The sequence below is a fragment of the Episyrphus balteatus genome, chromosome 1 (genome assembly GCF_945859705.1).
Source record: "Episyrphus balteatus chromosome 1, idEpiBalt1.1, whole genome shotgun sequence".
Classification (NCBI taxonomy): Eukaryota; Metazoa; Arthropoda; class Insecta; order Diptera; family Syrphidae; genus Episyrphus; species Episyrphus balteatus.
The window spans coordinates 119,851,862-119,875,658 of NC_079134.1; the positions used below are offsets into that span (position 1 = coordinate 119,851,862).

General features: G+C 31.3%; 1 protein-coding gene across 6 annotated transcripts in view; it reads right to left on the bottom strand.

Annotated features, from left to right (window-relative positions):
- Positions 1 to 252: 252 nt before the first annotated feature.
- The window catches only part of LOC129919486 (protein dead ringer), a 65,740-nt gene continuing 42,195 nt past the window's right edge, over positions 253 to 23,797 (bottom strand). For 3 of the 6 annotated variants that reach the window (XM_056000381.1, XM_056000390.1, XM_056000374.1), the window contains 6 exons: positions 15,608 to 15,791; positions 6,272 to 6,331; positions 4,145 to 4,292; positions 1,384 to 1,751; positions 826 to 1,328; positions 253 to 764 (listed from right to left, as the gene is read on the bottom strand). In XM_056000381.1, coding sequence (XP_055856356.1) covers positions 535 to 764; positions 826 to 1,328; positions 1,384 to 1,751; positions 4,145 to 4,292; positions 6,272 to 6,331; positions 15,608 to 15,791 — 1,493 coding nt within the window. In that variant the 3' untranslated portion in view covers positions 253 to 534. The remainder of the gene's footprint in view (positions 765 to 825; positions 1,329 to 1,383; positions 1,752 to 4,144; positions 4,293 to 6,271; positions 6,332 to 15,607; positions 15,792 to 23,797) is intronic. The other 3 variants (XM_056000397.1, XM_056000414.1, XM_056000406.1) reach the window with 3 other exon arrangements.

A 23,797-nucleotide genomic window follows, 5' to 3' on the forward strand; every position in this document is an offset into this window, starting at 1 on the left:
TATCGGTATTAAAACTACAAATAATTTTGTCTCTGGTTTGCTCTCAAATTTGTTTTATCGTTTATTTTTGCAGTTTGTACAATTTTTTTTTTTAAATCCCATCAATTCAAATTTATATAAAAATAAAAATGTCTTTTTTATAATTGTAAAAAGTGTTCCTTACCCTAAAAAGGGAAAAATTACAATTTCTTTACAATGTCAATATTAAAAAAAAAAATGAAATGATGTTTTTTTTTATTTGAATGCCTGAAGATGGACAAAATTTCAAAATTATCACTCCACAGGAAGCGCTATTTTGACATGAAATAGTATAACGTGAGTGGACTTTTGTGTATTTGAATTAAGCAATTTGATGGCTTAACTTAAGTGACTTATAAAATAAATTCTTGTTGATCTATATTTACAGCTGGAAAGAAAAATAACCGTCGGATCCTTTGGTATTTTGGTGTATTTCAATTAAATTGTCATATTGGCAACTAGTTTTAACCACTGAAGATTTTTTGTTTTCATTTTCGAATCCTCCTTTACACCTGTTTATGGTTGTATGAGAGGTAAAGGCCTTTCATCTATGCGATTTTTCTTCTGGACATCACTTGGCCCATTGGAAACTATGCTGGCTGGAAGTGGGAGGGTTGGTGTTGATGCGTTTGTTGTAGAGACTGTATTTTGAGACATTGTAGGATTGGCAATGAGCACGCCTTCATAGTTCATTCCATTTAATTCGAGATTCACCACAAGTTGTTGTTCTCCATTAGCGCCGGTAGCTAAAATAAAAAGGAATTATTAGTTTTTGTTGGACGAGAGACTAAATTTAAAATAACTTACTTTTTCGAGACAATTTGAATTGCATCCCCGAAAGGAGTGTCAGTTCTGCATTGCTTATAACATGATTGCTGACTTCCTTATCTGGCTTGACCTGCAGGCGGCTTGGCTGAACACTGTCGATATCGTGGCTAACATTTAAATTTGAATTTAAATTCTTCTGTGGAGACTTTATCACCGGCGGGGAAAGTTGACTATTTAATTCAGTGTGACCTTTCGCTGTCATGTCATGCTGATTGAGCTCCAAATGCTCAAGAGATGTGTTGTTAGTCGATGTATGATGGTCAGTATCATCACCGTCATGTTCCTCCTCGTGAAAACTACTCCGAACTGGTGGAATATACATATTTGTTGGAAGTCCTCGTTTGGCCGGTGGTGGTTGACTAAAATCTTCTCTATCCGAATTCGCTCCCAACTCCGAAGGTTCACGTTCTCGCTCACGTTTTATAACAATATTAGGTGGAGAGTCCGAAAGGTTCAATGCCTCACTAAAAATAGGAAGAGAACTTAAATTAGTTTAAGCACATTAATTCTGAATTCGCCGTAAGCTAAGACACCAACCGTTGTGGTTCGATTCCCTGTGGTGAAGTATTAACCGATGCTGGTGGACTGGTGTTGTTGTGGTACATTGACCACAAAGCTACACGCGACATTTCGAGTGCATTTAAAGCATCGCGGGTTGTTGTTTCTGGACTCTGAGATCTTTGACGAGGTTGTTCCTTTTTCGGTTGAATTAATTTTAAATATTCCATCATTCGTTGTTCGATTTCATGTTGTACCAAATTGGGGACCTGACCAAATGATGGTGTCATCAGTCTGTGATGTGCGGCGGCTGCTGCTGCTGCTGCTTGTGGATTTCCATGGGTAACCAGGGCTAGTGGAGACATTTGTTGTATTGCACCTGTGAGATTATTTCTTCCCATTGGAGACTGAAAATGAGAAATTTACAAATTATTATAGAGTTTTGTTAAAGTTTAATTAAATTAATTTAATTTTTTATTTTTGTATGTGGTGTCCCAAAATTAATGGTTTCAACAGAAAATTATGAACATTCAACTTATAGCAATATAGTTAAATTGAAAAAAGACAGGATGAAGTGCAAGAAACAAACAAAAACAGGAAGCTTTCGTTTAAATACAATTCAAACAAATTAGTTTTTAACGCAAAAGAAGTTTTAGCATTTTTGTGATTTCTTGAAAATGGTTTATGGTTTGAGTAGAGAATCATATTGAAAACTGCATGTGGTTCTTTTAAAGATTTTGGATGAATAAGAAACTAATTATCCTGAAGAAGTATGAATAATGTCTAAGATCTAGCGAGCTTGTTGGCATTAGTTTTCTGAGAGATTCATATGAATCAGTATTTTGGCGTATTTAAGGAGATTTATAAGGGTTAAATAGCTTTTATTTGTCTAAGGAACCCAAATGTTGTTTCGTTTGAGATTTTAGACAGATACAATTGCAGGAGCCGTGATAAGGTATCCACAATAAAATGGATCATTTGTACAAGCTAACGCATTTTTTTAAATGCTTAAATTTGCTATAAAGGCTCTCACAAAACGCGACAACTCTACGGTGAAAATAAAAGAGGGGCGTTCAGACTAATACAATAAAGTCTTTTAAAACCCGCCTTTAGGACTCTTTTAATGGAGAGTTAAAAATGAAACTTAAAAAGCCTGCACAATTGAGTAGATATAATTTTTTAAAACACTAATATTTCGAGTTCTATTGGTCAAATCTTCAATATTCAGGTCTTCAATAATTTAATAATCATACAAGCTTGGAAAAATAGGGCTTTTAACATTTTGTACTTAGACTCGGCATAAAAAAAACTTGCCAAACTTTTGAACTCGGTAGGTATTAGGGGGATTTTACAGAAAAAATAATATTTTTGGTTATAGCTCTAAACCACAAAAAAAAATCGGCTCTTGATCTCTGTAAAATTATGAAATTCGGGATCACAATGAAAGGAAAAAACTTGTCTTTATCAAACTCCCTATTTATGGGGTTCCCAGTCCGGAAACAGAAGAGAAGAGAACAGTTCACACAAATGCTTTGTTCACTGTGACATTTGATGACATTCTATGTCCTACACAACTGGGTCCTTAGAATTTTTTTTAGGGATCTTCATCGAAACAAAGACTGGAATAGAAGCTGTTATGAATATATTCTATGGTTTTGAATCTAAAAGCAGATTTTCACAGATTATTTTTGGAATAGAAGTAAAATTAATACATTTGCTGATGAGACACATATCGTCAGCGGAATGAGAAATCGTTCTAACTACGTAGAATTTGCAAAGGACTTGGAGCAATTATGCTTTTTACTGGCAAAATGTAAATCTTTAACACATACTCTCAAAAATCGAAAGAGTCTAAACTTTAAACTCACTAGACAACTATTTTGACTTAAAAAAATATAGAACTTATGGGTTTTGTGGCAATTAAGTAAGGATGCCATAAAAAAATCGAGCATAAAATGACCGGAAGTAAGGTGGAATAGAAAAAGGGTGGGATGGGAAAGCGAAAACGTTTGTAATGAAATTATCTGGGCATAACAGACCACCTCTTTAGGATTACAAAATCATCACAGCCATGTATTTATCATATTAAATGCATCTTGAACGATGTAAACTTGATGTTTTTCACTTAGTTAAGTAATGTTATGAGAATTCAACCAACCTGCCTGAAAAATACAATGGTGGTGCCTAGGCTATTATTCGTGAAAAACTATGGGTCGCATTCTTTGCACATACATTCTGCCGACTATGCGCATAGTCTTTAAATATTCGCAACCAACTATAGTAAGGTGTTAAAAAAAAGAATGGAAAGACTTTTGAATGAACCTATAATAATTATAAGTTTTTACATTTAAATTCAAGGTTTAGTTTGTTGTTACAGACCGACTGTCATGGGGCTAACAATATTAGGCCTATAAATCATTAGAGATCAGTTTTGAAAGCAATTTGCTGAATTCTTGCAAACCTTAAAACTATTTCAGCTTTTATTTACACTTTTCTTAAATATTAAAACTTAATTTATAGAAAGAAAAAAACCTGAAATAATGTTTTCACCCTGAAAATCTCAAGTTTGTTTTCCAATTAATACATTAGTTTCACACAACTTTATCAAATCATACATTATGCTCACAAAGAAGGAAAAAAAACATCATTGACTGCTAAAAGTATTCAATACTACATTAAAGGTAGGTAAACTTCCAAGTCGACCGACTTTTCTCTTCTCACACCACATCATCTACCATTTCCATCTACATACCATTTCCATCAAACAAGACCACAGAAACTCTATCTAGTTGGTACTTACCATTTGCATCTGGTTGTGCATTGCTTCAAATTGACCGTAGCTGGAACGACGTCCCTCTCGGCGATTACCATCGATCGCAGCCTGCAGTTCAGATGGCGAACTCAAGTTTTTCTTTTCACATTCATACGGATAGAGATACTTCATATACCTATAGAAAAAATGGATTGAAAAAAAAAAAAAATAGGATATTAATAGAATAATAATTAATTTTTTTTTATTCATTGATTTAAAAAGAACGACTAATAAAATTAAAATAACAAAAAATACATATCTCAGAAGTTCAAATAGTAAATCGAAGAATGTTGTAATGAATGAGAACCATTAACAAATGACTCCAGTCATACATCGCAAGTCTATATAATACCTTTTTATAGGTAGGTAAGGTATATACATTTTAATAAACAATTAAGATATTGTTTGCTATAGAGGTGATGTGGTTGGAGTTTCCAATGCAAAAAGTGTGGAGGACCCAAAGAAACTTGAAGGACGAGGCTTTGAAAAGGTTTAAAAAAAAAAACGTTGTTGATGATGAGAATATATCTACATCTCTTTCGAATGCGTGTGAGGAAACCAGTTTGGCGTGAAGCTTAAAGTACTGGAACTAAACATATTTTCCCTTTTTATTAATTGGATGGACAAACATAGACGCAAAGACAAATATCTACGAAGAACGTAGCTTATATCTTTTTCACTGAAGACGGTTGGATTTCTTAAAAAAAAAGATGTTTTTTTTTTTTTTTTTTTTTTGTTAGTTATGAATTGAGTTTCTTTATAGGAAAGAGCACAAGAAAAGGCAGCAATGATATAAACCAAGAATGAATACAAAGGGTAATGGCGTTTTTTATTTAATCCATCATCAGCTAAACGGGCAACACTTGTATATTTTTTTTATAATTATAGCGATAGTGGTAATCATTGAGGGAGCAGAGTAGGGTATAGAGGAGATCAGATGGGCTAATTGAACAGAAACTAGTAGTTAATTGAAGATATCGAATTGAAAATGATTTATCAATTAATTGGAGATTTTGTGGAGTAGGAAAATAAGGGTTTTATGACTACTTCTTACATGTTTAACACATTGCGAATTTAAAGTAAGGATCAGAGTGGGGCATCGGGATCACAAGTTCACCAAAGATGACGAAAAATTGGAGTTTTAAGAAACAACTTGTAAAAAAAAAAAAATAGATAAGAATTTATGTTTCGAAGAGCACAATTCGTGACTGGCCAAACTACTTGTCTTAAAATATCGACACAATTATTAAACTTCGACAAAATTGACGATATTTGAAAAGCAAAAATTTGGAAATTATTAGGCTCACAGAGACTTTTTTAAAGTTGCAAGCGTTGGAAAATTTATTTTGGCTCAAAGCCAAGATACATCCGTTTTTTACAAAAAAAAATTCTTTCAGAGTATAAATAACCAAAGACTAAAAAATACTATTGCCCCAACACTTGAAACAATCGAGTGTAGACGATACAATCGGATATCGCTATCGGATAATTTCAGTCTAAGGCTTTAAATGGAGTAATTTCGATTGAACTAAATTAAATATTGTAACAAGTTACTTGCTGGCATCCGTTTTTAAACAATTTTTTAATTTTCAACAATGTCAAATTATTCACTGTGCCATACCTAAAAGAAACTCTGCCAAAAATCAGAACTACAGTAGGTATTTCACCCCTATTGTGATTGTCAACTATCAATCGATAGTTGATAGATATTGAATTTTAGTATTTTAAAACCTAATTTGTTTCTAAATCAGTCAACTTTTCAATAATATTTATCAATATTATTTCAATTCGATTTATGTAGTTAGCATTAACAGAAATGATCAAAACTTTAAATAATAATGAGTTATAAGACATCGAATTTCAGAATTTATCAATCTTCAATTGATAGTTGACAATCGCAATAAGGGTGTTTGACACAATGTTTTACTCTACATAATTGACAAGGTAACTGATGGGAAAAGTATTAAAAAGAGAATAAGCAGCGACTACAAATTGCCGGAAGATAATGGCACAAAATTTAAAACAATATTTTATTGTTTTCCAAATAATATTGAATACTTTTCTAAATTTGTTCGTATAAATTTTGAAAAGTTAATAATTAAAGAAAATTCTTACTTATTTCTTCTTTTATTTTCTTCCAACTTGATAGCCAAAAATTTTTCTTCAATATTCTCACTGTAAAATAAACTCGAATTAGTAGAGTCTTATATAGAATTTAATTTACATATGTTTGTGAATGTGTTTTTTGACTTTGTTGTAAAAGTTTCTTAAGGGAAACCCTCAATATTTTACAAAACATGTTACAAATCGTATCAAACTACGAAAATTTTAACAAAAGAACAGCATAAATACCTAGTTCTTGTAAATTGCAACTAATTTGAAGCTTATTGAAGGGAAATGTTTTAGAAACTCTTCTATATTTTATAAACTGTCAAAAAATATTTATAATGAAGCTTAAAAATACTGCGTATTTACATTTCAAAGTATTCCACTTGGCTTGAAGGCCCGAAACAAAAATTGAGTGATCATCGCTTAAGTCGATAGATTAATGAAACAGTCCAAAATTACAAGTTTTCTCATTCTTCTTTCACTATTGCCAACTAGTTGACTCGAAAAAATTATTTTAAATAACAATGATGACAGTGAGTTACGAAGTTGGAGTAGGTAGGAAATTAATTCGCAGATCTTTTGCAATTTGTTTAATCTTCGTGAATCTTTATACCAAATTCTTTAATGATAAAATTGTTGTTTTAGTCTTATGAATCAAGTGATTTATTTTATACTGTTTAGACTCAAAATGTGTAATTTTATTTTTATTTTGGTTATTGAAAACAATTTGTTGGGCATATCTCGAAAACGCTTCTTTGGATAAATCAGTAATATTGAATTGATTTCAGCAACTAAGACGATTATATTTCGATGACAGTTGTCCCTTGTATTAATTTTGTACTAAAAGAGTTCGAGAGAATAAAATAAACTAGGTCATAACCTTGTATAGTCAGAATATATTTTCTTTAATTTGTTTAAATTCCTTACTAGTACCTACATAAATAAAAAGTGGACTTAGAACAATCAAGAACACTCGGGCTCATTTTTAAAAGGCTACTTCCCTGTTTTTATTGTTCTATGTCCCATTAAATTATATTATCTGCGGAAAGAAATTTTTTTGACAAAAACGGTTTTCAAATTCGGAAAGAGTAAAACTGCATCATTAACTCATTTTCCGTAAAAAGTGGATTAAGAACAATTTTGCTTTACGCCAACGATATGTAAATAATTTTCGACCATGAATTTCAAATGATATTGATTATCATCAATTATAACCATGGAAAATAATAAAGAAATTTTAATCATATTGCCAACATTTTACCATTTTATTATTGAAAAAATACCTAAAAAAAGAAATACCGAAATGATGTGGAATAAACAAGAGCATTTAAATGTTTCCAATTTATTTATGCACTTAATCCTTCTAGTACAGGAAAGATAGACTTTTTCGTGGAACGAAATACAGGACGGCTGAATTTTTCAAATCTGAAAGAGGGGTATTAGAAAAGCTTAAGTCCTGGTTTTCGGGACGCCACCCCCCTGGCGAAATCCGCCATTTTGGAAAACGCGAATCACTCTATATCTCCAAAACTATGGGTCCTATAGAAATGGTTATCAGACCAAAGTTATTGGAAATTTTATTATCTTTTTATTTGTAGTACATTATTTTTCTGAGCGGGCAATAGTTTTGAGGTTATGTTGTTTTAATTTATTTTTTTTCGGTTTTTCAAAGATTTTATTGTTCCCGGTATCAGCTACATGATTTTTTAAAAAGTAAAAGTTACAGACCATCAAATTTTCAATAATTTGGTATATTTTTGAAAGTCATGCGATGTATAAGTTGAAAGTTATTGATATGAAAACTATAATTCTAAGTGCAGGAAAATTAGTAAAAAAAACAGGCATTTTGTGGAACAAAATACAGGACGGCTGATTTTTACAAATCTGAAAGAAGGGTATTAGAAAAGCTTAAGTCTTGGTTTTCGGGACGCCAACCACCTGGCGAAATACGCCATTTTGAAAAACGTGTATTGGTCCATATCTACTACACTTTTGGCTTGACCGAATAAGTTACTTAACCAAAGTTGTAGGTAGGTAATATAAATATCTTTCCTTGTACATGCACTCTTTTTTAGCGAGGACAACGCTTTTGAGGTTATGTTGTTTTATTTTCTATTTTTTCGTTATTTTTTTTAACTTTTTTCTATTAATTTGGTATACTTTTGAAGATTATATGACTTTTAAAACCAAAGATAAGGAACTTTAAGAGCAATCTCTCTCAATATTTTCAAAAAATATACCCACTTATATATTTTTGCATAAGGTATTTTTGCATAAGTATAAATCGTGTACGTTATGTAAAAACAAGAAAAATATGATATGAGAGGGATTTATTAAGGTGGGTAATGGTAAGACTTATGTACAATATTGTGGTACACATATTTTGTTTTAAGTCAAACATCCAACTTTTATATTTCTATCATAGAGACTAAGAAAAATTAAAAAAAAAAAAACGAAAAAATAAAAAAATAAAACAACAAAACCTCAAATGTGTTGTCCTCGCTGAAAAACAGTGAATGCACAAGGAAAGATATTTATATTACCTACTTTGGTTAAGTAACTTATTCGCTCAAACCAATAGTGTAGTAGATATAGACCAATTATTCACGTTTTTCAAAATGGTGGATTTCGTCAGGTGGTTGGAGTTCCGAAAACCAGGACTTAAAGTTTTTTAATAACCTTCTTTCAGATTTGAAAAAATCAGCCGTCCTGTATTTCGTTCCACAAAATGCTTGTTTTTTTTTATTAACTTTCCTGCACTTAGACTATAGTTTTCAGATCAATAACTTTCGACATATACATCGCATGACTTTCAAAAATATACCAAATTATTAGAAATTTGATAGTCTATAACTTTTACTGTTTAAAAAACTATGTAACTGATACCGGGAATGATAAAATCTTTAAAAAACCGAAAAAAAATAAATTAAAACAACATAACCTCAAAACTATTGCCCGCTCAGAAAAATAATGTACTACAAAGAAAAAGATAATTAAATTTCCAATAACTTTGGTCTGATAACCATTTGTATAGGACCCATAGTTTTGGAGATATAGAGCAATTCGCGTTTTCCAAAATGGTGGATTTCGCCAGGGGGGTGGCGTCCCGAAAACCAGGACTTAAGCTTTTCTAATACCCCTCTTTCGGATTTGAAAAATTCAGCCGTCCTGTATTTCGTTCCACAAAATGCCTGTTTTTTTACTAACTTTCCTGTACTATTCTTTTTTTTTATACATTTCACCAATGTTGTAGGTATACTTTATTTTTACCAGAAACAGATATAACAGAAAATAAACCAATCGAAATGAACCTCCGAGGTTTTCAAATTAACGTCGAGATTTTGATGGATTTCATCCTACGCGTCTTGTCTATATAAACTATGTATAGAGCGATTGTTCGCCGCGAACGGACAGTTGGCAAATTTTATGCCATTACTCATGGACAAGCTGGAAATCGTGTATAAGGATATACTTATACGAACGAATACGGCGGCCGTTGAGTCGTTGATGCAAGCGGAAAATATCTACCTTTTAAGACTCCGACGACCGACGACGATGACGAACGAACGGGGAAGATATAATGTAATTCATCAAAAAGTTTGAATATTAAAGTGTAAATTTCGAAATGACTCCATTCTGGCGGGAGGTGTATAAATGTATGTGGGTTATTTATAGGGGAAACCGAAGTAAGAATGGTAAAGCTGTTTTATTTTTTTTTTTTTGTTTAATTTCGTATGATTTTGCTTGAAGGCTTGATTAACAAAGTATATGAAGTAGGCGCAGTTTCATATAAATTTTTTAAACAAATTTTATAAATTTAAGACCATTGTCAGGTGATGCAGTTTCGAGCAGGAAAATCAATCGTTTGAACTTTTGTCGATCAAACTATAGAAAGATATGGTAGGAAAAATAGTTTTTGGGTTATATTTTGAAAAAATATTTAGTTTTAGAAACTAACCAAAAATCAGTAATCTCATTTTAAAAAAGTATTTCCTGGGCCTTATTGACCGCACTATCCTACGTGCTTACTACGCACCACTATAATCTCATTTTAAATAGTATGTCTGCATCCTGGGCTTAATTACCCGGACCATCCTACTTACTATACTGTAATCTCATTTTAAACAATATTTCTGAATCATGGACCATATTACCCGCACCTGCCTTCTTGCTTCCTACATAGTGCTGATATCTTATTTTAAATAATATTTTTTCAGCATGGGCCTTATTACCCACACCATCCTACTTGCTTACTTTGTAGTACTGTTAACTATTTTTGAAAAGCATTTCAACAACTTGGGCCTTATTACCCGCACTCATGTTTTAGAAAAATTCCAGTCGTGAATGTCGATTTTATTATAAATGCTCCCTAATCCCCTATAAAATTTTGATCATTTTAGACAAAAATAAAATTTCTGCAATAAAATTGCTATAAAATGTTAAGCCAGTGAATTTTATGATAAAATTCATATCAATCACATCGTTTTTTTTTTTGTGTATAACCTACAAGTAGGTATCTTCAAAAGGTTTATTCTAAAATCTCAGAACATAAAAAAAAAACAACACTTTGAGATCAATGGCCTGCAATGCCACCTAGCGAGTACAACACACCTTCGCACAATCACGTATTAATTGCAGTGCAAACAGGAATTTGTCATCACATCACCCATCATCATATACCGACGAAAAGTGATGTTAGTTGAATGAAAATTAATGACAGATTCGAGACGATCTTAACACATATTCAAACACACACACATGTAATATCACACAGATACTTCTACCTACAGCATCAATATACCGAATAGTTAATGCCATGGGTATTTGCATATCCATTTCGTTTGAGCTATTGCCGCTTGCATCCAGCATGCAGCATCAGGACTTGAAAATGCCATGTCGCACACGCACACCGCTGCGCTGCTTCGACAGGCAATCTCTCCTGGTAATATTATGTGAGGAATACCACGAACTTTATATCAAATATTTGAATAATAGGCTTGGAAATCATGGCATTGATTGTGTTAATTAAATTAATGCACCGAGCGAGAGAGTAAAGAGCACACAAGTAAAACATGAACGTCGCCGGCCGTGTCGTCGTTGTCGGATGAGAGGATGATGGTCAGGATAATATTTGATTTGGTTGGTATCTATACATGAAACATGATGCACTGTACCATGGTGCGATGTGTTTACTTTTGTCCGGCTCCGTTCCGAAGATCCTTGTGTGATCGTTGGTCTTCGTTGTCGTCATCCAGCACAACTACATGTCCAGTATTCTGCATCAAGAGTCGAGTGGTTAAGAGACTTAACTCGTTTTTTTGTATTTGCTTTGCATGAATAGGTAATGTGAATGGCTTTTATGGATGGAATAGGTAAATTAAGCGCGGTTCGATGGACGATTCACGTTAACAAGCGTTTAAAGTGTGACTTTGAGTTAACACGATTTATATAGAGAAAAAATTCGTTTGCTTTGGAGTTCTGACTAGGCTGTGATGGTGTTGATGATGATGATCGACCGATCGACTGACCGACGACGAACAGACGCTATACGAACGATACCGATGATGCTGCAGTGGAATGTAAATAAGATGTCGGAATCTTATTATGACCAATGGATGTAAATATACTTACCTACTCTCGGGCATTTGATGAGATTTGTTTTCTTTTTTTTGTTTCAAACAACTCTTTGTTGTTAAAATGGTTTGAGAGTTTAATATAAAATTAATGAGAAGAAAAAGGTGATAGAATACATCTGATGAGCTAAAGCGATAATTATCATTTAATTCGGCCATTTTCCTTGTTCCCATTCCCATCTTGTTTTATTGAAAATCGAGCCACATCAGAGAACGGCTGAACGAAAAATCTCGGGAAGATTTGTTCGGAAGATGGGCTTCCATCAAAAAGCTTTGAGAAATTTTCTCCTCTTTCGCTTTTTCATCATTATTAACGAATAGGAAACAAAATTAAAACGGAACGATGTTCTCGTCGTGTTTCGATTGGGAGCCCTTCTCCTGAACAGAAACCGCAAGAAAGCGAAGAAGAAGTGCACCCAATTTCAAGCAAAAAATTCGGAGGTCCTGTATCGGGTGCTGGATATAATTTCTACCCCAACTTCTGATTAAAGAGCTAGATCAAAACACGAATAAGGGCACAACAAGCTTCAAAATTACTACTCAAAGAAGGAGAAATACTCAGGAGGTTTTTTGGGCAAATGTGGCGACATTGTTACAGACGATATCACAGGTTATACTTTCCAATAGCTTCACCTTACTTAAGCAAAGTATCCGACATCACAATTGAAGAAGTTGGTGGGGTGGTTAAAAGCTCCAAAGAGGGAAAATGTATTTTGTCAAATGAAATACCCTCAGAGTTTTGAAAAAATATGGGAGGCATCGGGTTTAGAAAGCTTGTGAATCTTATAACCAAACTTTTATGAGGTGATCGTATGCGTATTTAATAGAGGGGAAGTTACCTTTTTTTTAATAAACACAGGGAAGCAGTAATAATGTGATCGATTAAGCTGAGTTACATAAGATGAAGATCGTTGGGCGAATCATTATTTAATTTGAATACTTATAAGAGCTGATTCTTGCAAGTCTTCAAATCAAAATTCAAAAACTGGAGCCGAATCAATGGAATAAAATATTTTTCGATACTCGTTTAATAATTATAAAAAAAAAACTTACATATGATTCTCTAGCTTCTTTATAGAAGCTAAATTGTTAGCATGCACCTTTTCACTAAAGTGGCCGCTGAGAGAATAAAACAGTTCGCTTAATTTCAGGAACATTAAGAGAAATGAAAATTTTGTTGAATTATCATCGGAAGAAGAATTTTTAAACTCAATATCGCAGCTAAACAACCGCTAAGAAAAATGACCTAGAGACTCAACAAAAAATGTTATGTGATAAGTGTAATAACGTCAGCGTATTAGATGAAAAATTAAATGAGGCCGCTAATTGGGGCAACCGTCTAGGAAATCTAAGGAGCTTGTTCCTCAAAATACCACCCGAACATGCTCGAATGCATCCCATCATTTAGATCAGAACGGTTAACAAAGCATTTAGGAGCAACAGAATGTTGGAGGCTTTGAAGATGATTTCTAAGATCTATCACAAGTTTAACGTTCTTCACTGGGGAAAGCTGAGAGAAGGTTAAATGGGTTTATAGCTGAAAGTGGTTTCAGGCAAGAGTACAAACTGTCACCACACCAACATTATTTTGGTTGGTGATATTTGGTGTCACAAAGAAGCTGCAAGCATTCGTGAATAGTTGACTAGAAAAAATTTCATCGATTTGTTTATCCATTTGTACATTTTATGATAAAGTTGATGTAAGAATCCTTTAATGGAATCCATAAATTAAAGTTGATTTGGCAAATGTATTCAAAACACTTGTGTTGTACAAACTAAGCGAAGGACATGGCGTAAAAAATTCAATGCAGATTTTGTTCAACCGGCGAAAGAGTTAAGTTAAGAGACCTACACCGAAAAAAAAAACCAATATCAATTTAACATTTTTTAAATATCAAATTAACATTTTTTAAATATCAGCCAAAAATGCTCTATAAAATGTGTTTTATGATATTTAAAATGTTAAAACAACATTTTTATTATCAGGATGATATTTAAATGTCACATTTTGGAAATTTTTTTTGATATTTTATTATCATTTTTTCATATCAATTTCTCATTCCAAATTATTGAAAAATATTAAATAAAAAATTCTTAATGTGTACTAATTTAAAGGCGCTTTGTGTTTTTTCGAAGTAAAATGTATGATTTACTGAGAAAATTTGATCGGCACTAAGATTTTACTTCTCATAGTTTGGGAGAAAATAACAAAACAATTATATCACCTATAATAGAAAAAATAATATCACCATTATTTTGTAAAGAATATTCCCTTTCGGTAATGTTTTGAAAAAAGAAAGAAAATTCTTAAAATAATAAAAATAATAAAAATGAAAAGGAAAGAAATAGGTTTCATTATAATAAACTAAAACGTAAAATCTAGTCAACATTGACATTTTAATTGTCAAAGTGAAATTTTCACTATTCCACCTGAAATTAAAAAATGTCAAAATGATATGATAAAATATCAAAATTGATATTTTAATTGTTGGACGACTTTTGTAACTAAAAAATGTTGATTTGATAGCTGTTATTATCAATTTTTTTTTCGGTGTATGTGTAACCCTATAAGTCTGCATAACTCCAAACATCTCCTAAAAAAAATGAATGAAAAGCAACAATTTCCACTGTTTCCAAAGCACACGCCTTTTCATTGAAATCTCAATGCGGAATCCAATGGAAAGCCTATAATCCCACAACAATGACCACCACTATAATATCCAACAACCAACCACAATCCAATAAACTTTGTTTTGTGTGTTTTTTTTTTAGTGAAATCGTCGACATCAATTTAAAAATGATTACACGGTATTATAATTTAGACGATAACAAAACATGGAAACTATACAATTTATTTAAGTTTCTTCATTATTCGACACGACCCTATCCACTATAATATAATATTATCCAATAGGAAAGACATGAGTATGAGTAAGCCAAGTTAAGGTAGATTTGAAGTCATGTAAACTATAGAGATACGTATCGTAAAATGTGCACGTGAAATGTCGACAGCAACGAGAGAGACCTACCTATATTTTTTTTTCTGGTGGTTTCCATCGTCGTCGTCACATTTTATGGACAAAAAAACCGACGAACATTAAAAAAATGCGTTAAATAGTGTATAATTATTCACTATTACTACAATGAGCGATAAATTTCCGACAGTGTGTTTACAAAAAAAAAAATAAAACAATAAAAAAAAAAAAAACAACAATAGTGGCATGGTGCGGCCACTCCAACAACGATATAAACCTAATAAATGCCTGCATGTTGGTTGGTGTGTCGTTAAAACAGCCAAAGGCACCCCTCCTTTCAAACCGCCAAAAACTTCACGACGAACGACCAATACAACGCCAACAAAGAAAAATTCAATAACCCATAAGTACATTAAAATGGCTACATTGTAGTATAAGCCATTAGACAAAAACTATTATTATGTATAGGTATTGTATATATGAACGCTGCTGCCTCATAGTGTAAATCATCATATAGTCAGACCAAAGCCTCTTATAAATCGATTTAAAGCAACCGCATATTCGAGCTTTTAACCAGCTACAATATGACTTTTTGTTGAGAAATTAAAACAATATTTTTCTGAGGTTTTTGGCTATGACACTTTTCCTTTTCCCCCTCCTTTTAACAAATACAGTATTATAATTTGTGTTAAACATGAGTTATTTAAAATAAATTGTTGGTGGTAGGTACTTACTGTGTGCGCAATGTAAACGCTGCACTCGTTATGCTCGATGGCAGATGTAGGCCTTTGATGATCTCCTGCCATAGCTTCTTGTTGATGACATCGACGAGACCACCCCGGGCAATGACCAAGTTATATAGCTCGTATAGATCTAGAACTGATTTTGCCATAATTGGTAAACGATTGATAGGTGATCCTGTAAGTAAAATGTAAATGTGTTTTTTAGTTTAACAACTATAATTTAAGTGTTTTATATATGAAATTAAATGTGAAAAATGTTGAATTTGCTTCCTTCATTTAGTACAGTGGGAGATTTAAGAATGTATTCTGAGAAAAAATATAAATTTTTATATGAAACAAAAAAGAAGAATAAGAATAATAAGAAAGAATAAGCCATCAACCGATGATAAAGAATTGTGATAATCATGGTTAGAAGATTAATACTGGTATTTTCCACCGATCTTTTCAGTAAGTCGTTCAACTAGCCGATGGATTCGCATTTTTTTATTTGTCTTCCAAGCTGATGTCTTGGCAAGACAGGGGAACTAAAAATGCGTTTCTTCGGTGTTTGAAACTTTGTGAATCCCACGAAAAAGGTAGTACTTTTGAAAAAAGGTCATAACCAGACAGCTAAATTGATACCTGCGGTGTTAATACAGCAGCTTTCTACAGATTCTACCGAATAACTAGCTTTATAAGTGTATAGTAGGCTGGGTCACAAATGTATGGAGAAATTTTTTTTGCTGATTTTTTTACGGGCACAGTGATGAAAAGGTGCCAAACTGTGAATAGAACAATAATATAAAGTTTGGTTATAATCAGACTTTATCTGCTGCCTCCGGTTGCCCAGCCAAGTTCTCTATGAACTTTGGTCCTAAAACCTTAGGAAAAAACTCAGGCCTTTTTCGAACCATTCTAACTTTTGTTTCAATAATGTCAAACATTTCACACTCGTTTTATTTGTTAACATAGTCCATATCAAGCCCCTTAAAAAACTTTCAGCTACGTAGGATTAATAGTTTCTGAGTAAAAGGCCTTGAAAAATCGCAAAAAGAGTAACTGATTTACTCACTAACACACTAACTAACATATGATAAAAATTATGGCAAACTTCTAGTTTTCATAGAAACTTGTTATGGTCATGGATCTTGAAGTACATACAAGGAAAAAAATCGAAAAATTGAAATTTTACATTCAGGGGGCGTGGTAACCGCCCATTTTGGCAGAATTAATATCAATTATTAAAAAGTATACTTCTGAATACCCTAGAATCTTGAAACTTTGTAGAATTGGAGTTAATGCAAAGGAAACATATTCAAACTTACGATTTTCTACCTTGGAGGCGTGGTATCCCCTTAAAAATAATAAAGAAAGATATAATGTTTCATAAATTAATTAACAAGTCTTAGAAAAATGTAGTTTTGGTTTTTTTTTTTAATTTCTCAAAAACGACAAAACATTTTTGCATCCGGTTTTCTGTTTTTGCTTGAAAACAAATAAGAGCATTGAATTTTGAAAACTTAAATAGTACTTAATCACATAAAATTAAAAAAAAAAAATTAGTTCGCAAATTTAATAAATTTTTTTTTCAAAATTTTGATTTTGAAAATTAATTAATTTTTCACAAACTGTTTTATAAAACAGCTTTATTTGAAAGCAAAATAAAAAAGAGATTTTGGGCTTAACAAAAAGGTATAACATGTTGTTGAAGATATAACCGTTGTCTTTTAATAATATTTTTTCCTAATTAAATCATTTTTTTTTAGAAAATTGCAACTCCTGACTAAACGGGGGCGAATATTAATCCCCTCCAATACGATTTTTTTCTTGTCCTGACCCAACCTACACGCTTAAGCTTTTTGGCACATGCTCTTGAATTAGATTTTATAAGAAATGAGATAATAATCAATTAAGCAAAGCATGTGTGGTTTTTAGGCAAAAATCAGCTTTTTCAAAAATTAACCCACAATCTGGAGGCACTTAAAGTTAAAATAATGAAATGAAATTTTACTTATAAGCTAAGCTTATAAGCTCAGCAAAAGCTGAGCCTTTTTGAAAATCAAAAAAAATGTATTTTGACCCACCCTAGTGTATAGGTTGCCAGTCTTACACTTAGCTTGAACTTAAATGGCCGTCTTTGGAATTGGCAAAACAAAACAAAAATGAGTAGGGCCAACACTTTGCAGCAGTTTCTTCCAATCTGGGGTCTAGGCCAGGGGCGTACATACAATTGAGGCAGCTGGGGCGGTGCCTCAATGTGTAAGATTATATGTAGGTAAGAAATCTACTAATGTTTACTCAGCTTCATTTTTTTCACCTAAACTATTTCTAGAAACTTAGGCCGTTTTTTAATAAAATTTCTAACTCTAATTGTAAACAAATTTTACACAATTTTTTTTCGAAATACCTACGTATTGAATGTAGAAGGAATATGTACGTACTGACTTTTCTCCATACATCTTCTTAAAAATAAAAAGAAAAAAATGGCCCCCAAGCCCCAAATTCAAACTTGCCCGACAACTCAATGCACGCCTCTGGTCTAGGCAGTCATATCATCATAGGACAACTCATCAATAATATTTTTTTTTGTCCAAACAGGTAAGGTTAATAAATAAGAGGTTATATCCGTGAAAAAAAAACAGAAAAAGGGTTTTTACACTACAGTTTAAGATTAGACTCTGCATTAGACCAGTGTTTAGACAAGAAGACGATGTAGCTCAGACTTTATGCAAGAGATTGCGTTAGCAATCATTTCAGTTCAGTCTAAATCTTACGAACTGTAAAGCTATCAAAATCACCTACTAAAACTGTATGAAACCACCTTCTTTTAAAAGACTTGAAGGCGTAGTTTAATATTCTATAACATTATTGGAACAAAGGATTCAAATATTTTTTCCGGATTTTTAGACTACTGTTTGACAGTGGCGCAAAAAAAAAAAACAACAAGAGGGGAGAAACTAAATGACAAACGAATGAGTGTCAAGCAAAAGTGTCACGAGTAATTTTCATCACATTATTGTGGCTTCGTTGTTTTGTGTGTATTTTTTTGTTTTGTGACCTTAAATTCTTCAAGGCGCGAAGTATATTAAAAACACGCCGCACTTACAATAACAAAATACAAAAAAAAAAAAAAAAATAAACAAATAAATGCGGCAGCGATTTGAACAAAAATCATTTAAATTTTCAAAAATGCATTGCGACATGTGCTTCTGTTTGACTATTGCACTGATCTTTTTTTTTTTTTTCGTTTCTCTGGTTTTGATGATGTGTCGTTAATGACAGTCCTTAAAGATGAAACTTGGGGTAAAATAAATTAAAATTTTGTTCTCATCAACTTTTGCGGCGTTACGTACCTCTTTTACCTCAAAAAAAAAAAAAAAAAAAAACTACTCTTCTTCTTAAATAAATTTTATAATATTTTTATGAGACACATAAATTGTGTATTTTTAGTAAGCAAATCATATATGACACTTCATTATAAAGGAGAACCATAAGCATTCAGTAGTTTGGTGATGGCATGTCATAAGACTCACAAGGCATCAGAGTGATTGAATTCATATGTAAATTAATGATTCTTTTTTTTCAGAGGGGGTCGTCTATGTCGTCTTTAGCCTTTTGAATCGGAGTGTTAGATTGTTGTTGTTTTCGACTTTTTATTTTTGAGTAAGTACTCGTATTTTTGTATCTTTTTTTTTTTACTTTTTGTTAAGTCATTATTATTTGAACTAAATTAGATTTTAAATTTGAAATCAGGTTTTGTTTTGTTTGATATTAGGTGATGATGATGACTGTAGTTGGTGGTGCAGTCAAATGGAAAAATAATTTTCTTTGAAATATAAGATTTTGATTTGGTTTACTGTAACAAATTTGTTTCAGTTTTGGGTTTGGATATGGATTATGGACATTCAAAATAAAGTTTCCTTTTGAGAGTGACATTTTTATTTCTTCATGGAGAAAGGATTAATTACACAGGCTAGAAAATACCTTACTTAAAAAAATGTCACATAAAATTTGGTTTGTATGTTTTGTTTGAAAATACATTAAAATAAAAAAAAAAAAAAACTAAAATTTAAAGTGTAGGACGGAATCGGACAAAAAGCTTCTTGATTTCTTTCTTAGATTTCTAAGATTGACATATTATATCAGAACTAGTTTTATATCAAACTTGATATTAAATAAACAGCAACCTTAAGCTTTTGATATACAACAAGGGTTGTAAAAGTATCAAAAAAATGGATTTGCAAATAAAAAAAAATGCATTAAAAAAAAATTATTGCAAACTGAAAAATATTTGCACAGGAAAAAAATATTTATTGCAACTAAAAATATTTATTGCAACTAAAACTATTTTGCAATAAAAAAATATTGATTGCAAATGAAAAAAAATTTCTGCATTGAAAATAAAATTTGTATTGAAAATAAAAATATTTTGCATTAAAAAAAAATGTTATTGAAATAAAAAATTTTCTGCATTGAAAAAAAATCAATGCCAAATGTGTGCATTAAATATTTATGTTTTTTTTTTTTTTTAATATTCTTCAAACCATAAGCATCAATATTACATATATGTACAAATGTATGCATGTACATTAGGGTGGGTAAAAAAAAATCAAAATTCTTTTTTTTTTTTGATTTGGTACTCCGAAAAATTGCTAGACACCTCTAGAATATACACAACAAATATGAGCTCTTAATATTAATGGGAAGGTCCTCCGCTTTGCAATTTTCCATTTTTGCATCAAGCTTCTACTAAAAAAAAAAATAATTTTTTTTAAAATAGACTTTTTAGCAAATTTCTTTAGGTACATATTCTTGTAGGAAATTGAACGCTCTACAAAAAACTCCCTGTACACTTTTTTCGTTTATCTAACCGTTTAATAGATATTTGAGGTCCAAAAATCGAGAAAATCGTTAAAAATTTGTTTTTTGTTTTGAAAAATTATAATAATCAAACGCGCAAGACCTATTCTTGTAAGAAATTCATTGCTCCACAAAAAAGGTCTTAATAACTTTTTTCATTAATCTAACTATTCTAAAGACATTTGAGGTCAAAGTTAAAAAAATTTATAAAAACATTTTATATTTTTAAAAATTTTCCAATTCACTGAAAATTCATTATTTTCAATTTAGCAAGACGTATTCTTGTAGGGGCTTAAACGTTTCACAAAAAATTCCTTGGCATCAAATTGATTGCTTTAACCGTTTAGAAGATATTCGTATCCAAATCGCAATGCATACGGGTCATAAGAAAACTATTGAAATCAATGGGCATTGGTTTGGAAACGAATATCTTCTAAACGGTTAAAGCAATCAATTTGATGCCAAGGATTTCTTTGTAGAACGTTTAAGCCCCTATAAGAATACATTTGCTAATTTGATAATAATGAATTTTCAGTAAATTAGAAAATTTTGAAGAGTAAAAAATGTTTTTATAATTTTTTTTAACTTTGACCTCAAATATGTATCTTTAGAATGGTTAGATTAATGAAAAAAGTTATTAAGACCTTTTTTGTGGAGCAATGAATTTCTTACAAAAATAGGTCTTGCGCATTTGATTATTATAATTTTTCAATTTGTTACAAAATTAAGAACAAAAAACGAATTTTTAACGATTTCTCGATTTTTGGACCTCAAATATGTATTAAACGGTAAGATAAACGAAATGTAAATATTTTTCTGTTGCAATAACTTTTTTTTAATGTAAAAAGTTGTTATTTGCAATAACAATTTTTTGAATGCATTGTTTTATTTAGAATGGAAAACAAATGCATTAAAAAAATTAATTTTTTACGACCCTGTTAGATACTGAGGAAAAAACATGGCTAGTTTTAAAAAGATTTCTCTATTTAAAACACACCAAAACATACCTTTAAAAAAAAAATTGGCGAATTAGCTTAGCTAATTATAATTAGGTTATGATATATTTTTGTCATTATTGTGGTAAAAAGAAAAAAAATTTGTTCAACTTTCTGTGTTAGAAGTTTTTTAAGATTTCCCTTATAAATTTTTTTGTCAAACACATGTTGCCTGTGAATTTGACCAGATCCACATTTACCTAGGGTTGTGTTTTGTTGATGCTCTGAATCCAAATCTAAGGTTTTTATATTTGCACATTGCTCAAAACAGGACCTTGTGGGGTGGGGCCAAACGGGCCTTAGATTCGGATTCTAGTTTGTTGTAAATGCCATTTTTTGTTTTTTATGTGCCGGTGTAATTATGCATCGCTTTTAGTATTGTTATCTATAGTAATTTGCTCATACATATTCCATTAATTTTTACTTGCGATATAGGTACTATAGGGCAAGTTTAGGATTCGTAAAAAAAATCGAACTCGAGATAACAATTTTACATGACATTACGATGATGGAGAATGCCAAAAAAGTGGGTCCGGCAATTCTGTCTGTCTGTCTGTCTGTGTGTCTGTCTCTATCTGGAGCTGCAGCCTAAACGAGTGAAGTAATTTTCTTCAAACTTGGTGGTTAGCAGCTTTTGGGGATTCCATAGAGGGGAAATTGAAATTTTTTTTTTATGACCAAAACTAACGGTACCTGCCATATAACGGAAATAGAAAAGTTAATTTTTTTCAAAAACGGCTCTAACGATTTTGATTAAAATTTTTGTGTGTAGTACTACACATAATAGCCAACTTTTTAAATAAAAAAATATTTTTTGTACCGTTATTAACGGTACCTGTCATAGAACGGTTTTTTTCGTTTCTGAATATCTCGTACAACATTAACATTAACATTAAATGAAAATTTTTATACAAAAGTGTGTAAGTAAAGATAATATTAAAATTTTAGAAAATTTTCAAAAAACGCATTTTTGGTTTTTTTTAAAAATATTTCAAATTTTTTTTTTGAAAAATCAATTTTTTGAAAACGAATGAATGAAAAATTTTGAAATTTAGTTTTTATGTGTAAATTAATTATTTCTTCAAAATGGCATACCAACTTTTTTTTTGAAAAATGTTAAAAAATTTTTATATATAAAAAATAATTTTTTTAAAAAACGGCTCCTACAATTTTCGAAAATTTTTTTCTAAAAATACCTTTTTATACAAGAAATTAAATGGCATATTTTTTATTTTTTTTAAGATAATTTAAAACGGAGTTTAATTAATTATAAAAACAGATTTAATTTTTTTATACTACTTATGAAATTTCTTCAAAATATCAAATTTTAAATTTCTTGAATGAAAAGCTTTAACATTATAGTTACTTTAAGCATACACAGAGAAAAATAGACCACATAAAATAGAACAAAAACAATAAGATTTCTCTATGGTTTTCATCCAAGAAGGAAACCTTATTAAAACAATCGGGTTTTCCTTATTGTTTTAAAATCTGCAAAAAAATAAAAAAAATCATGACCAGGCTGGGAATCGAACTGGAGACTTCAAATCATTAGTCGCCTACCTTACCACCTGAACCAACCTGCCATGAAAATATTGATCGCGATTTTTGTTCTAGTGCTAAGTTGCAAAAAAAAAATAACTTTTCAGTCAAATTTTAATAAGATTTTCTCTATAAAAATAATAAGAAATCTCCTTAAAAAAACCTTATTAATCGTTGATTTTAATAAGATTTCCTTATGAAATGTATGGACGGTAAAACAATATGGCAATCTGTTAGTTTTTATCGGGTCATATTTTTTTCTGTGTAAGAGCAAGTACGTGCGACCCCAGTCGTGCAATTTATTTAATTATGAATAAATACATAAAATGGCTCAAAATCGCCTTCATCGCTTCAAAGAAATTTCAATTGTTGTATTCGCTTAGGAAAGCAAGTAATCATCAAAACCCGAAACCCGAAAACAGAGAAACTGTCTTTAAATTCAGATTTTGAGTCTGTTCTTAGTTCTGTTCTGTTTCGTACTAAGCGCGACAAATCTTACAAACCGTCATAAGTCTCAACCCAAGTATTTTTTTAGTGTAAACCCTAAAAAAATACTGTCTTCTAAGACAGTGTTATTTTCTGGTCTTCTGTTTATAAATTCTACTCCTTTTTCTGACAACTGTTATAATTTTGAATGGATCACAATTCATAAGGCTTCTCTTCAGAGTTTCGTATTCGTGTTGTATCAATAAACAAAGAACATTCTCTAAAAGGTCACAGAAGCATCTAACCAATCCAATTTTTCACTTGGCCAAATTTAATTTTAAATAAATAAATCATAAAATTGGACAACAAAACTTTTAAA